The sequence below is a fragment of the Hirundo rustica genome, chromosome 19, assembly GCF_015227805.2.
Source record: "Hirundo rustica isolate bHirRus1 chromosome 19, bHirRus1.pri.v3, whole genome shotgun sequence".
NCBI lineage: Eukaryota > Metazoa > Chordata > Aves > Passeriformes > Hirundinidae > Hirundo > Hirundo rustica.
Genome location: NC_053468.1, coordinates 6,704,067 through 6,720,932, shown reverse-complemented (window position 1 = coordinate 6,720,932; position 16,866 = coordinate 6,704,067). Strand labels below are relative to the sequence as shown.

The window sequence follows — 16,866 nt, the reverse complement described above, 5'->3', positions numbered from 1 at the left end:
AAACTAAACCGTTTACTTTCACTTAAGACTATTTAATTTGTTCATTTATTTTTAATTTAAGTGAGATTTTTTAAAAAATGCTATTCAAAACTTAAGGCTGAACGTTTTAATTTAGAAGGTATGAAAAATCATTTAAGAAAAAACCTCTAGAGATAATATTGCAAAACTTTTAAAAATTGCATTTTTAGTCACTTGAAACGCTGTACCAAATTTTGCATAGCTTCTTGAATAGTAGTTGTTACCCCAACAACTTGGAGTAACTTGCATTTTGTGGTAAGCTTTCTTTTCATTCAGTTTTGCTGAGGTTTTTCTTACAGACATTTCAAAATCACTGAATATCATGATGATGAGAAAACATTTATTGCTTGTTTATGAAAAAAACAACACCTTTTCCTCTTTAAGAGGGAAAAGAAGAAAGTAGACACGAAAATGAAGTATGAACACTTTACAAGCGGAAAAGGATCAGATAGCAGTTCTCATAAGAAAGGAAATCTGAGCTGCTCTTTAAAGATAGCCAGTAAAGTTAAGGGTAAGGGTTGTTATAATAGAGATATGAGAGACATTACAAATGGGGGAATTTTGGCAGTGATTTGGGGTCTCGTAGCAGAGATGGTGAATTATCTGGAATGAAGGTAAAAAGGCAAAAATATTCTGGAGGTGTTCTGTTTCATATTGATGGGCAACCTAATAACTCACAATTTCCAGGTGAAGATAAAACATTCCAGCCTGCAAAATCCTGATGTGAAAACCGTGGGAAAGAACAAACGCTCTTTGGTCAAAGAGACCATCTTAAAGTTCCTCTGAGCTCCAGGCTCGTGATGTGTGAGATGTTTTGAGGGTGCTGATGACCAGGCTGAGCGAGACTGGCTCTGCCAGTCCCAGTCTGGAACCTGGATCACAGAATGCTCTGAGCTGGAAGGGGCCCTGAGGGATCTTGAGTGACCAGAAGGGCTCGTGGTGTGTAAAGGCAGGGTGAAAGGTGAGGCTGTGGCCAGGCTGGAGCACGCAATGTTGGCAGGTCAGCCAGCACACAGATTTCGTGCGGCTGGACGCGTGAAATGTTGGGGAGAGGAGGCTCTGAGTGCACAGCTCTTCTCTGGGGTGGGTGACTTGGTCCCAGCGTCAGGGCTCTGACAGCCCCTGCCCAGTGGGGCCCTTCCCTTGCCACTGGCTTTGCCAAAAGGGGAAGAGGAGAGGCAGGCACTGATCTCTCCTCTCTGGTGGTCCATGACAGGGTCTGAGGGAATGGCCTGGAGCTGTGTCAGGGCTATCAGGGAAAGGTTCTTCCCCAGAGGGTGCTGGGCACTGCCCAGGCTCCCCAGGGAGTAATGGACACAGCCTCAGGCTGCCAGAGCTCCAGGAGAGTTTGGACAATGCTCTCAGGGATGCACAGGGTTGGATTGTTGGGGTGTCTGTGCAGGGCCAGGGGTTGAACTGGATGATCTTTGAGTCCTTTCCAACTCAGGATATTCTGTGATTCTGTGGTTTACAATGCACACAGTAAGTAAATGCCAGGGCAGTAAACAGAGCAGTGGCGTCTCAGCGATCCTACACTAAACAAAACTCTGAGAGCTTCCCCTTGCACAAACAGCTCCTGCTCTGGCTTTACTGGGCCTGGAGCTGTGGCCGGGGTCGGAGCCCTTCCCTCCAGCAGCTCTCCAGACCTTTGATTCCCGAGCCTTTGCTCCTCAGGCCAGAGGCTACCGGGTGACAGAGGCGTCCGTCCCCTCCCTGCCTGCTGTCAGCTCAAACCCCGCCGCAGAGCTGCACACACGGCCCCTTCTAAACAAGCACAATTAATAAAGCCTATCTAGCCAACATCTGACTCTCATTAGAGGAAATGTGTTGAAAAAAGAGATCCCAGGTTGGCTGTGATTTATGGCTTGGGCCTGCTATCCTTCACAAGCACTGGCGAAAGCTTTTGCAAAGGCCCAGAACATAAACTACTTAAGGAAACTCAGTAACCATGTAAAAAGGCTGGAAGGGTCAAATCAGACAAATTAAAGAGAGGTGGAGATGCAAGCCCAGGCTGGCTGTCCCCCAGCTGGGGGCCACCTAGGTAGGCACAGAAGATCTGTGTTCATATTTCTGCTGTGGAATTTGACTTGAAATTCCTCCTGTGCCAGTGTCAGGAAGTGTCACTGTCCTTTTTCTGGCTAAAGTGTGCGTATGTGTGTGGCAGTAAGGGGATGGAGGGTCAGTGCTCTGGTGGTTTATTTTGAGAGGTCAAATAAAACATCAGTGCAGGAGATCCTGGGTGCTCACTGAGTTGGTGGTGCTTCCTATTTCCCTTGGGTGTTTTGAGTTCATCCTTTTCTCTTTGCAAAGAAACATGCTTGTCTGGGTGAATTTAGCCGAGTTCTTCCAGATTTGCTCAGAGACCGCTTTGAACTTGTCCTGGGGGGAAGGTGTCTGCTGAGAAAAGCTGGTCTCCTGCTTACTTTGACAGGCAAAATGTTCTTTCGAGCAGACCTTCTCGAGCTGTGTGTCACTGATCTGTCAGGGCGGTGCAGCCGTGACTGTGGTGGTGCAGGAGCTGCTGCACAGCCAGAGCTGTTGTGTTGAGTTTCCTGGAGCTGCTGTTGCCTTCCCAGGGCTCCTACATGGGCTGTTGGCAGCTCTGGTTTGCTGCCCTGCCCTGGGGATAACCCAGCCTGTCCTCCTTGCGCATGGCCATGCAATGGAAGTGGTGAGCTAGATTAGACGGAGAGGGGAGAGCTGCCAGGCAAGTAGAGTCACAAAAATCAAGGTATTTCATTTGTTTCTCTGTGTATGTTACACATATACACATATATATATGTTACCATTTTGTCCTTTTTCATCCTTTGACCTTCTTTACAGGTCCTTTACATTAAGCTAACAATGGATGAAAGGAAAGGGAGCCTGTGAGGAGGGAAGTGTGTTATTTGGAGTCTGAGCAGGTTGAAGCATGAGCTGCAGATGTGATTCTCATGTCCCCGAGCCTGCCTGCCTGCTACGCCCCATTGCATTGCAAGGTTGAAGTTTCTTGTAATAGCAAAATATGGTCTTGAAAAAAACTGGCTGCAAAGACTTTATTTGTTTAAACAAAGGCTTTGTGATTCCAGAATTCTCTCCCCCTTTCATATGCTGTAAACCACCTCCTCTGCCTCCCCTCTGAAACACAAATTTTGGACCAATCCATCAAGAAAAAGAGAGACAGAGCCTTGATCCCTTGACTTCAGTTGAGCTGTGCAATTTATATCTACTGAGCATCTGGCTGTAGGGAAACCAAAAGCTCTTTTAATATTCTGCAGAGACTCTGGGTGTACAAATGAGTGTGGGCTGTCAGAGCTGAGAAATGGGGCAGAGGTGCCAAGAGGTTTCTTTGCCTTTTCACACAAAACTGACCCGTGGCCCCACGGTGAAAGTTGGGCTGGTTCTTCTTTTACTGCCCTCAGTGCCTCTGTGATAACTGTGCTGAAATCCTTAGAGCCCTGTTGGTCTCGGGCTGTTATCACGCCGTTCTTGTTAGGATTTGAGTGAGGAGTTTGAAGACTTGTGGGGCTTTCAGGCTTGAGAAGCTGAAGTGTGCAACTATTTAATAATGAAATTATGCAAAGCAGGAGTGCCAGGTTAACAAAGCAGGAGTGCCAGGTTAACAAAGCAGGAGTGCCAGGTTTACAAGGTGCCTGAAGCCATCGTTCACTGCTTTAGGTCACTCTCGGGGGTGTATCCAGACTGGAAGCTCAGGCACAGATCTGATGGCAAAGCTGCAGCACTGGAGGCTCATCTTTAATCAAAGGTGGGTTGAACGCAGCAGCCTTTGTGTCGGGGTTAAGGGAGTCACAGCTGGTACAGAGTACCTGGGTTATTTTCCAGCACATGAAGTCTTCCACATCTCCTCTGCGTTAGAATTTTCCATCCCTCCAGTTGCATTCCAGTTGAAAGGAGGAATGGGAAGGGAGAGATGTGCTGGGACAGTAACTGTGAGACATTGTGGAGACAGACTGGCTGTCACAGGATATGCTGGTACTGTCTCATGTTCATTATCTCAATTATTTATCCTCCCTGCTGGAATATTTCTAAAACAAATCCTACCATGTGTTTTGAGGTTGGGATTCATGGAGTGAAATCACAACCCCTTTCTCAGAGTTTAGCTGGAAAAATACAAATCTGCCAACTAGGAATAGAAGGGAAATAAACTGTGGTTCTGTGTAGCAACAAGTGATGGATTTGTGCAGATATGGAAAGCGTCTGCTCTGCAGTCCCAGGTCAGAGAGTGTGTGCATTTGCCCCAGTGTTATATTTGTTCCATGAGAAATAATGATGTGAGATTCTCAAGCTCTTTTTAATAATGCAGATTGCTTTCACCCTGATCAGAAAATTCAGCTTCACAGTCCCAGGCCTTGGAACCGCCAGCCATCAAGATTAGACGTGAAATACCTCAGTGCTTCAGTGGTTAAGGAAGATATTTATTAGGTTGATTTGTCACCACCATTCTCAGGCTTTCTGCAAGGCCAGATGTGGAGCCAGACCCTGAACATTCTGGTTGCTGGTGTGTTGTGAGGGAGCTTTGAATGGAGGGTCTGACTCTGCAGCCTGAGCATTCATCTCTGCCTTTGAAAGCCTTGTCTGCCTCTTGGTCAGATAAATACATGTCACATGGATTTGTTGGCAGGACTCTTGCCTTAGTAAGGTCTTTTGCATTAGGATATCCACTTTCGGGATTATTTAAATGTCTTTAGAGCCCAGTCTAAGTGCCTTGGGTGTGGATCTGGGTTTCCAGGCATTTCACAACAGAAAGGATCAGAGATCAAATCCAGCTTGAACTTAAGTAGTTCTCTTTCTGACCCAGGCTGTTTTCTGCTTGTTTCAACATCACTGACATGAAGATCATATTAGTACAAATATCACATGCAGTGACACTGCTGGTTTCTCTCCTCTTCTGTCACTTTGTCCATTCAAATCAAACCTTTTCTGTTGCACATGCACCTGAGAGGACTCTTTGAGACACTCCTCAGGAGCAGAGAGAGCTGCAGGATTGGTGCTGTCCCAAACCCTGTCCTTCCCAGGGGGAGCTGATTGATTCACCCCTGTGCACAGGGGTGGCACAAACCCTTTTTCTGTGAGCTGAGCTCTTCAGAGGGACTTGAAGTGGTCAGTCCATCTCAGAGCTGCAGAGGTGGTTTTCAGACAGTTCAGGTCAGCCTCTCTAAACCTGTGGGAGTTACTAATATGTGCAAGCCAGCAGAGGGGAGAGTAGGACTCTGTGTTTTATCTGCTCTGTAACACATCTGATGTGGCTTTTGGCTCCTGGGAGCACTGGATTTATTCAGTCTTATCTTTCTGTGGGGATGAGCAAGATCAAAAGCCTGAAGCCAGTTACACAGAGAAACCAATTCCATGTTTCACACACCAGAAGCAGATCCAGACCAAACAAACCTCACCCATTTCCTTCCCCATAGGACAGTGCACTTATGGCACTTGCATGTTCATGGGTCAATTCAAGCCAAAAAATATTGCCCAAGATCTATCGCAGAAAATAAAAATAAACAAATGTTACTTGCTGTTGGGTAAAAGAAAGCCCATGTCAGTATTGAGCTGTGAGGAAATCCCTCCATCTGAGTGTTCCTGAAGCATCAGATGCTTTGTCTGCAAAATGTGTATTATGAGGTGGAAGATCTATGTCTGGCTGCTTTGGGAAGCTACACAGCTCCTCACAGAGGGCCAGTGTGAGGATTCCTTTGGAAAGTGCATGCAGTGGGGTGCTGTTAGCACTCAAACAATCTTTTTAGCCTGTAAATCACCAGGGTGGAACAGCCCAGCTTCCTGTTCTTCCAAGCCATGCACTCAAGTCTTTGTGTGGCTGAGAGCCACCAGGGCATGCAATGTTCTCAGTCGAGTGTCTGGGGCTGGACACTGGAGAGGTCCCTGGGGGCCCTTGTGCAGCAGGGGACAAAGTTTGGTAGGGGGGAACAGCTGAGCCCAAGTGTTGGGGTGTTCGCCCTGGCCAAAGTCCATGTTCACCCATTCCTCAGCATGGGGAAGTTTTGGGTTTCCCCAACATCCTCTGCATCACTGCAGCCTCAGCTGCAGCTGAGTGGTCTCTTAGGGGCTCAGGAACTACAGGTCAAGATTCCCAGCCCTATGGAAACACCAGAGGTAAATACTTCCATGGCCAGTCAGTGAAAAGAGACTCCGGCTCTTAAGGAGCACAAAACACCCACACAGATGTATTTCTCCTCTGTGATTCATCACCTGAATATGGATGGTTTATCCTCTGAAATGCTTCGTGCTGCAAGTCATTTTCCCTTTTTGATAACTGCTGGGCTTCAGAAGTCATGAGAGGTGAGAGGTCCAGTGTGGAAAGCTTCTCTGAGAGCTGGCAATGGGCAATTGCACTCTGCTGCAAAGCACTGGGAAGGCTCCTTGTTGATTAAATCTCTGTTCAGGGCTTTATCCTCTTGCACTCACTTTAAAATCGCTGAGATGAAACCAGAGGCAAAGCAGCAGGCCTTCTGTTTAGATAAGGAATGTCCTTTGGAGGGAGCAATCACTTTAACCTGCACTCAGAGCTCATTCTGGCAGTGTTTGTTCTCGCTGAGGCGTCCTGTCAGGACTCCTTTGGTGGCTGCTGACTGTCTGCTGCTCCTCTGCAGCAAAGTGAGATGGAAACCACCCCTGGCTGCAGCCCTGGGCTGCATCAGCCCTCGGATCTGCCTTGCATTTCCTGGCTGTCACTGAGATGGGGTTTTGCCTCGTTTGTCTGGGAGTGGTAACACAGCCCAGGGATGGAGCAGGACTCCACAGAGATGGGCATTTTGTGTATTCATTGCTTGCCTTGGTATTTTAGCAGGGAAATAGTAGAGGGGAGAGTATTAAATGGAGTGGAGGTTGTGCAGCCTGGTGTCCTGTGAGGTGGGAACAGGTGCCACGCCAGCCTGCACCAGTGGCAGGACAAGTGTCTCTGCCTATGACAGCAGGTCTTAAAACTGGTATTTATTTCATCTACCTTCTGCGTATTGGGGACTTAATTTCACACTCTGCCCCACTAAACATCCCCAAACAAGGTTCATGTAACGTGGCCATGGCTGGTGACCTGTGCAGTGGATCTGAATGTTTCTTTTCCCCCACAACTGATCTTGACTCGCTTTTCCACGTGCCTTGGGTCAAAGGGATCAGCCTGAAGCCTGGGTGGACGTGCACAGCCCCTGGCAGCGTGACAGTTCTGTGTTTTGTTCTCTCTAGAATGCATGAACTGCACGAGGCTCGCCGATATGACCGAGAGGCTGAACACGCTGGAGGCCAAGGTAAGGAGCCGCCTTTATTCTCCTGTTTGACCAAGATTTCCAAGAGTTTCTGGTGAAAAACATGTTGTGCTGGCAGGCCTGGAGGGATCAGGTGCCTCTTCCTCTCTCCATGGCAGTGGCTCTGCCCCAGAAAATGAGGCATTGTTTGACTCCAGCGCTGCTCCTTCCGTTGCCTTTCCCATGAGGCCCTGCCTGAGCCCAGCTCCTGCAAAATAATGCTCAGACCTCAGAAATACGGTGCCACGTGTTTATTTGTCACTGTTTGCCTGTCACACCTGCCCTCCCTCTGCTCTGCTGTAGTTCAAGTGCAATCCAGTCCTGCTTTTTTATCCCTTTCCTGAAGGATGGGAGGCTCTCATGCATAGTTTAGTGGAGACAAATATTAGGGGGAGACCTTCACATTGTGGAGGCTTGGGTTTTTTTTTTTTTCTTTTTTCCTTCAAATAGTTTTAATTTCTACCTACTGGGATTCAGATAAATTGTTCCAGTCTAGCAACAAAGCAGCTGAGTCAGCATTCCCCTTTGATCTGTGGTCCCTCCTTTGACAGCCCACTCCTGGCTGTTACTTATCATGCTTTGGTCCCTTTAAGGCATTTACTGCTGTTATTATTCATTAACTGATGCTTATCAATGACATAAAAGAATTTAGGGAGAAACCTTTGTGGAGGGAGGTGGTGGCTGTGTGGTGTTTTTGAGGCCAGTTCATGATATTACGGTAATTTGGGAATTGTTTGTGCCGAAGTGAAGTCTGGAGCCTCCTCAAAGCCTTCACAGTTATATTTCACTAGAGGAGAATGAAGGGGCGGGGGGAATGAGATTCTGGGGGACGGGATTGTTGGAGTGGAAACAACCGGTGTAGTGCAAAGGCCAAAAGGGAGCTGGGATGTTCGGGCAGCAGGGGCTGGCAGGGGGGAGAGAGGGGCTGGGGAGTGACCCCTGCGTGTGCAGTCCCGAATCCAAGCGAGACACGGGCCTGGCCTCCGAGAGATGTGAATCACCCTTCCCTCCCAGGCCGTGGCCGGCTGTACCTTTCTTCGCTTTCCAGGATTTTCTCTGTCTGGCTCACTGGCAAAGGACAACCAGAGGCCGTCCTGACATCGCTCCCCTCTCTGCTGCCTTGTGCTGCTCAGCACTTGTGTGGGGAACAACGTGCAAAGACGGGTGGCAGCCTCAGCTGGGGCCTGGCAGGACTTTGGGGAGGGGGAGGGAGGTTTTACCTGCCCACATCCCTTCGGGAAGTCAGGCAGAGTGTGTCGCGTCTCTGGTTTAGTGCTGCAGTCAGGCAGTTCGTGTTGTCGCTGCGATGGTTTTCCTTCTGACTTCCCTCTGCTCCCACACAGACCCGAGCTGGGAGCAAGGCTCATCAAAGGGAAATTTACAGAGGAAAATGAGTTATTGCCTTCGTTTTTGAAGTACTAAAGACCATGAGTCTGCGAGGAGACCTTCCGCAGCACGGCCCAGCAAGGTCCTTATCAATCTTTTGGCTTCCACTTTGTTTGAAAAGCTGTGGATGCTTTGCAAAAATTGAAACAGAGAGTGAAGCAACAGTACACGACTGCTGGTGCTGTACACAAGAGAAATATGCTGATTCCCCCTTTTTTTAAGGTTAATTTAAGTTCAGTTTGATCTCTGTAGCAATCTAATGAACTCAGTTGTTGTTATTCAACAATAGTCAGCATCATTTGAAAGGTGCTTATGTTTGTTTGGTGTTGTCTGCGTTCCTGCTCTGGATTTCGGAGGAAGATCCCTGTTTTGCTGGATGATCTGGATGTGGAGCTGTCTCTCAGCTGTCCATACTGTCTTCTTGTAGTGTCTCATTTCACCACAACAACCGGAAGCTATTTTGAGGAACACAGGCGGGATGGGCACACGCATCTCTGCCAGTGCCAGAGGCTGTTTCCCTCTGGATATTTGAAGGTTTGTTCTGCAAAGGCAGGTGGGGAATTTCATCTTCCCCACAAGCAAAGCTGGATTTTCGTTCCACAGTTCTGCTCCCTCTGGAGGGAGCTGAAGTTGAGGCCGCTTTTGCTCTTTTGAATTTCAGCCCAGAATGACCAAGGTGAGCTCAGGGAATGGCAATGGGAAAACCAGCCTGAGGTTTCTTCTTTCCCCAGTCCTCTTCAGCTTTTATAGCACCCCCCTCCCCTAGAAATGGGGATATAACCAGCAATGGTCTCATCTTTCTCATTACTGGTTCATCCAAATTGTTAGATCAGTGCCCAAATGAGGTAATAAAAGTAACCCTCTTATTTTAGTAATATGAGAGTTGGATCAGAAGGTGAAAAGCGAAAATAAACACAGAGCAAATGGAATGAAAAATGACTCATTAGGGACCAGTGCTTTTATTGCCCTTGGGGAGGAGAGAGGCTGAGCCTTGGCTCAACTGCAGCGGAACCAACTCTTCATGTGCCTCACACCTTCCTCAGTGCTGCTCTAGGGTGCCCTTGTGCCTGTAGGAAGTGTTTCTGCAGGGAGGCAGGTGAAGGTAGGTGGAATCAGGTCCCATCCTCATCTCCTGTTTCCAGCATTGTCTCCCCAGGATGGAGTTCATGTGCTTCATGGACACCGGGCCCACTGAGTGCCAGAGTTCTGAGAGCTTCGTTGATGGTGCTGAGCTCAAAATCTACACAGCACAGGATCTACGTCAGGGAGGATGGTGACCATCCTGGGGTCCAGCACAAGAAATGATGTGGACTGGAAGAAAACAACCCCCTCCTCAGGCCCCAACATGCCAACCTTTTTTTCTCTCCTGTGACCTCTTAGTTTACACCCCCACAACAGCCCCTGACCCCATGGGACCTTTATTGGTGGGACAGCAGAGCAAACCCTGCTTTTATTTCACAGCAAAGGTTTCCCTGAAGCCAGCACGGCCTCTTAGTGGGAGGTGTGTTCAGCCCTTCCTAAATTTCCTGAGCCTGGTGCTGCCCTCCTGTGTCACAGGACTGAGCCCAGACGAACCTGGGGAGTGACAGCACTACCTACAGCAGAGAGGGCAGGCAGGGCTGCAGGCAGGGCTGGAAAAGGAGCAGGGGTGCAAAGGGAGCAGGGCTGCAAAGGGAGCAGGGCTGCAGGCAGGGGTGCAGGCAGGGCTGGAGAGGGAGCAGGGCTGCAGGCAGGGGTGCAGGCAGGGCTGGAAAGGGAGCAGGGCTGCAGGCAGGGCTGGAAAAGGAGCAGGGCTGCAGGCAGGGGTGCAGGCAGGGCTGGAAAAGGAGCCGGGGTGCAGGCAGGGGTGCAAAGGGAGCAGGGGTGCAAAGGGAGCAGGGCTGCAGGCAGGGGTGCAGGCAGGGCTGAAGAGGGAGCAGGGGTGCAGGCAGGGCTGGAAAAGGAGCAGGGCTGCAGGCAGGGCTGCAAAGGGAGCAGGGCTGGAGAGGGAGCAGGGCTGCAGGCAGGGCTGGAGAGGGAGCAGGGCTGCAGGCAGGGCTGGAGAGGGAGCAGGGCTGCAGGCAGGGATGCAGGTGGGACTGGCAGATTTGCTGGCAGGGCTGCAGGCAGCTGCACACAAATTTCTGCTCATTTTGCTCGCCCAGTTTCTCTAAGTGAGCACCACCACAGAGCTCTGGGCAGCACAATATTAATCCTAGGTTTGGGCTGGGGTTGGAGTGCAGCTCGATCCAAGCTGATCTAACCCAGCCTTATCTCCTGACACCGCTCTTGCGAAGCTCGTGGCATTTCACTTACAGCTTTAATGCCTGGAGATAGCATTACATATCCAGTGTCTGATGGATTCATTGTGTGATTGATAAATGACATGCATAGTTTTTGCATGAAAACAGCCCCTGTAATGTGATTCCCCACACTGAAGATTCGGAAAGGTTTTCAAGAAAATCTTTGTGCGGCGCGCAGAATTTGATCGATTCATTGCTATTTTTCTGAAATCAGCCCATTTATTTAGGACAGATTACCAACAGCACCTTCACTGCCCATCTCTTTGGATGGTAAAGCATCATTATTTGGAGTTTTCATGTGATCATTGTATGAAATGTTCCTGTATTTCCCCCTTCTCCCAAGCAGTTACATGAAACACTGGCAGCTGTCTGGGATGTTTTATGGGGTTTGTCTTTCCTTTCTCTGATAGACAATAAAACAATTCCCTGCTGTAGGGGAGAGATACTTGGAAGACAGCAAATGTTTCATGGGGCTGTGACATGGCTGAGAGGTTGGGAGGGAAACCAAAATTGCTTGGCCATGAGGCTGCTGCTGGCTCTGCAGGGTGGACATGAGCAGTTGCTTGATACTTCGAGGACTTCCATGGATTTTCCATGTTCTGTATGTGATAGCCACGAGCAGGTATTTCCTTCCCTTTCTGAACAGGAAAGTGTCTTATTTATTAATCCCTAAGGTTTCCTAATAGCTCTTTGCAGAATCTGTTTCTCCTGCTGCAGCAGTACGTTGAATTTAAGGAGAATTTGTGCTGGTTCACAGGTTGCTGTATAATTACTGGCTGGTTTCTGGTAGCAGTAACAACCTGGAATCAATCCCTGTAAAATTTCTAATTTAACGCTGAGTTTCTGTAGGTCAGTTAATGACTCAAATGTCCCCAAGAATAAAATGCAACTTTTTAACTGGTTCTTACAGGGAGGAACCATGAATCAAGACTGGGTGGGCAAACTGAATTTTGTGTAACTTTGCATCCATGTCTTGTTTTTTTGCTGATCTGCAATAATCCTGACAATGAGGCAGTTTGGCTACTGACCCTTCTCTGGTTTGGGCATCCTGCTGTCTCTCAGAATGACGGTTAAAATCCTTCCCTTCACAAGTTCTAGTAATTTTTGGACCTTATTTCTTATCACTGTTGGATTGAAGGAGCAGTCTGTCCCCTAAGACTGTTCCATGTGTTTGGCCAATGCTGTAAATCGTTTGCCAGAACAACAAAAAGGCTGCAAAGGCCTCCTTGTCCACCATTCCCTCCCACAAAGTCTTTTAGTTACAAGTCTGGCATTTTTAGTCAAATGGATTTAATATTTTCATAAAATAACTTTGCAAAATTCTCTTTTCCTGACACGCAACTTAAGTTTGCCAAGCAAATCCTATGTCTGCCTTAGGAGATACTTTTGGTGTGTTTAATACCTGGGAACGCCGTTTACAAGCTTTGATTTTTTTTAAGAGAAATACATTTGTGGACAAAGAGTAAGTTTTTGTCAAAAGAGGTGTATGAGGAGCCCAAGGGATGTGCTCAGATCCTTTTGTAATTTGGTGTCCAAACATTCGAATTTCCACTTGACTCTAATCAGAAATTCTACGAGAGTTTCATAAGTAAAGTTCCACTGTAAGATAAAAACAACTTTGGGTCCATTTTCTTTCAGCTTGGTCTGGGTTCACATCCCTGGCACTCCTACACCCCCAGCAGGTCTCAGCAGCACCTGGGGCAGAGGAATGATGTGATTTTGAGGGCGACAGCTCCCATGTATTTTTATCAGGTGTTTTAAAGGCACGACGGCGAATCCCATTTCACTCTGAGCTCCCTCGTGTGCTTTGTGTACATCGAAGGATTGCTGGATCTTTTCCACATCTGGCTCCTCGGGGTGCCAGCTGTGGCAGGCTGGGGGCCTCAGCAGCAGAGCATATCCCACTGGGGAGCAGAGGAGCTCCCTGGGCGCCTCGCAGGACCTCAGCCACTCCTTCCCTTCCAGCTGTTCTCTCAAAAAGCCTCCAGGGTCTGAGGAGCTGCTGAACAGTGTCTGTGTTTCGTCTGAGCTGGGAGGGCAGCCTGGGCCTTTGTCTCTTCTCTGCCCTGATTTCCCGCCAGAGGGTGCCTGCTGAGGAAAGAGTTGCATTTTCCATCCTGTTTTTGGAAATCTTGTAGCACTCTTTGTAGAAAGAACAAGAACTGTGCTACCATGGCAGCCTTTGGTGCATGCTTCTGTCTTCCGTGTGTTATCCTATGACATAGACCTCACCTTTTGCTCTGCACTGAGTCGCTACGATGACATCAGCTCGTGCTCCCCCCATCATTTATCAGTGCAACAAGAACTCCTCCATGCACTAATTATCTTGTCCCTTTGGCCAAAGCCTCTAAGATGTTGTAAGTTTGAAGTCACCCAGGTTCTCTCTGGGCATCCAGCTCCTCAGATGTCGGTGGACACTTGCTGGATGTCTTTTGGCTTTTGAAACCAAGCACTTATGTCTGTGGTGGAGCCTTGTGTTCACAGGTCCCTCCTTGCTGTGAGAGACAGACCATTCCCCATCACATTTTGAAAAACTCCCTGTTTAGGTCTGTCTTGATGAATGATTAAAAAACTCTTATATTGCCAGATAATTTGCTCTGAAGAAAGATATGTCCACCAAGTTATGCAATTACCATTATTAATCAGCTTGTGTCTCTACAAGATCAAGGGATCTTACTTTACACTGGAATTTTTAGCTGATGAGCTGGATTCATGCAGTTTCTTCTCCTCCTCTTTAGAGAGGGATGGAAGGGAGTTAATTCCACCAATGCTTCAAGAGACCAAATATCCCCTGTTTATTAATTAATAATATCCATCTGGATTTTTATCCAAAGAAAAAGCATTCTGAGCCCTGTCATATCAACTTTTAAATCTTTGGAAGCCTGGCTGCTCTCCCCTTGTTTCTTACACCTACCTAGTTACGGGACATCAGGAATGTGGCAGAGGACAGATGATGGGAGGAGGCCGCCTTTGTGAAATCCTTTTTTGATGTGTGGGAACAACAAAAATAGGGCTCTGGAAAGCCACTACAAGCCAAAAAAAGTCCTCTGACACCGAACATCTCAAGAAGATGAAAACCGTCCTCCCATTTCCATTGTCCCTGGCCCGAGCTTTTGATCTGACGCAAGAAATGTGGTATTTGTCTGAAGCTGAGAAAGTTTATGCTGGCAAATGGAAAAGGAGGAGGTGGGTTGAGTAAGCTGGGACTGAGCTCCAGGCACACAACTCTCGTGTCCCCGTGGAGGGCCGGGAGCAGAGCGGGATCCACGGCCGGGCCTCGAGCCCCGGGAGCGGAGCAGGAGCCAGAGCCTGCCCTGGGAGCCTGGCGGGCGTGCGAGCCCCGGGGTGGTGCTGCAGGCAGCAGCCTCTGGCCAGGGCAGCCTGGGCTTTTGTCTCTTCTCTGCCCTGACTTCCCCCTGGAAGGTGCCTGCTGAGGAAAGAGTTGCATTTTCCATCCTTTTCCATCCTTTCCCATCCTCTGAGCGTTCACGTGGCTCCTGCGGCTGGCCCGGCTCCCGCGCGCTGCTGGCAGCAGAGCTGGCTCCGTTTTTCAGCTCCTGACCCAGCTCAGCTGTGTCAGAGCCGGGCTCTGGAGCCAGGGACAAACCCTTGTGCTGCTGGGACCTCCCTTGCCAGAGGCTCCAGCTCAGCACGGCCATTTAGGCTGATTTGAGTTTTTCCTTCCATTCGTGCGGAAAGACGAAAGTTTGAGTGTTTTGCTGAATTGTGGCTGTCCTTGGACTCAGATTGCACAGTGCAAGGTGGGGAGAAAAGGGTTTTTGTGTCCTGCAGGGATCTGCTGTCCCAGCACCACAGGCAGTAACCATTGTCCTCTTCTGCCTTCCCTGGCTGGCTGGTGAGTGACATCACCCACGGCTGCAAGACATATTTCATTTATCTGGTGGCACGAGGATGTTTTCTGCCCTCATTCTTCATGGAGGCACAACTTCTGGGTTGGAAGTTGTAGCAGCATCACAGGTGGGCACTGCTTGCAATGAGGATTCCCTTTGAGCACCACTCCTTCTTCCCTTGATGTTATCCCTCTCTCTACCTCAACCCTATTGACTAGGAAATACCAAGATTTTAGTACTGAGACTTTAATACACTGCACATTTTGCTAATTTTCTTTCTGGCTGTGAGCCTCTGTGGTATCATTTTCCAGCAGTTTACTCAGAGGGCTCGAAACGTTCTTTTTTTTTTTTTTTTTTTTTTTTTTTTTTTTTGTTTAATGAAAGTGGGAATTCTCCCCATGTCCCCTGACTACAGCAATGGCAGCCTTAAGAAAAACAGAACGTGACAGAAAATGGATGAATGGCTCCAGCGCTATTGCAATAATGTGCAAGGAGCCCGTTTGTGCTCCGTGCTGTGTGAGAGGACACTCCTTGTTGAAAGAGCCATGTGTAGTTTGAGATTTTTGAATGTGACTAAATCCCTTGTGCTTCTCCTTCTTTAGTTTGGCTCTGTGGATCTCACGGACGTGAGAGCTCTCTTCTTTCTGCTTTATTTCTTTTGGGCATTTCTTCAGTCCTAATCATAAAAACTAGAATTTCTCAGCAATTTCAAGTCTTGGGACTTCCTGACCTCTATCGTTTCGTGCCCAGGGAAAATAAACTTGTTACTATGGTTTGAGCCTTAATGACTGCAAAGTATATATAGTCAATTTATAACAGCGCACGCTGGATTATCCTGTGCATGGCTTTACAGCTTTTACAGCATTTATCAGCAGAGTGCTCATTTAAAACATGTTGTTTTAATGAAAAGGATACCGTTGCCACTGTTTTGTGTTGATTATGTGGTAACACATTTTTATTATCACCCATAAAAATGATTTGGAGCCGTTCCACTCCAGATGCGACCTTCGGCAGAGCCGTGCTCGCGCCGCCCGCGAGGGCCACGGGCCCCTGTGGTTTGCTGGGCCCTGACCGTGGCTGCAGTGATTTAACATCCCCGTTCCCACAGCTCTGCAGAACACTGTCCAAGACAGCCCCTGTGTGCCCCTTCCTCACAGCAGGAGCATCCCACCCCTGCCCTGGCTGCAGCCCCTCCAGTTTGCCACCTCCGGGGTTACTCTGCCTCTCTGCCCGAGCACATTTTGGCAATGTGCTGCTTGCTGGGGAAGTAAAAGGATGATATAATAAATAATATAAAGCGATTCAGGAAAGGTCTTCAGCTCACACTTGAGTCCCACGGCAATGGGGGTTAAGCACAGTTGTGGTAAGGCACATGCTTAAGTGTTTGTTGAACTGATAACACGTTTCCTGGAAAGTCTTTTGGGTAGGAGCACAGAGTGCAAAAGGCAGATGGAACTGATTCCTTCCTGCCTGGCATCAGTCAAAGCTGGTGAAGAAAAGCATTGTGACCTTACTCCTTTTTGCTGTACTCAGAAAGCAGGACTCTGGATGTGTAAATAGAGATCCTTGCAATAAAGGAAGAATTTTGCTTGTTTGCGAGAGTGAGGTTGAGCTCCCTTGCACTTAACCCAGCTCCCAGTTTAATTAGTTTCTGATTCACCCCTGTCAGGCCAGTACATTCTGCAGGAAGTTCATCATTTCTGGCACTGCTTCAGTACTGGCTCTCACCAGGCCTTGCAATAAAGAAGTGATAAACCTTGTAATAATTGCAAGTTAAAAACAAACAAGTGGAGCCAAGTCACTCTCATTTATAATTGCAGTGTGACTTCATTATGTAAAGACAACACAGTGTGTAAAGGCTGAAACTTCTAGGATTTAGTGGAAAGTTTGAGCCATATTCCTTTTTATTTCCCTTATCCCTAAATTAGTATTGCTTAGGTGGTTTTCAAACAGGAAAAGATGTTGCTGTAGCAAACCTCAGTGTTATATGCCTGGAAAAATGTTCCCATGTTAGAGACCAGCTCCCCGTTTCATGGAGGCTACCAGTGGGCAGGGGGCAGAGCCTGATGGACAGCCTGG

At 48.2% G+C, this 16,866-nt stretch overlaps 1 protein-coding gene across 4 annotated transcripts in view; it reads left to right on the top strand.

The window, feature by feature from the left end:
* COL26A1 (collagen type XXVI alpha 1 chain) overlaps positions 1-16,866 on the top strand; it is a 168,089-nt gene that overhangs the window by 118,371 nt on the left and 32,852 nt on the right. For all 4 annotated transcript variants that reach the window (XM_040082619.2, XM_040082621.2, XM_040082620.2 and 1 more), the window contains exon 5: positions 7,210-7,271. In XM_040082619.2, coding sequence (XP_039938553.1) covers positions 7,210-7,271 — 62 coding nt within the window. The remainder of the gene's footprint in view (positions 1-7,209; positions 7,272-16,866) is intronic.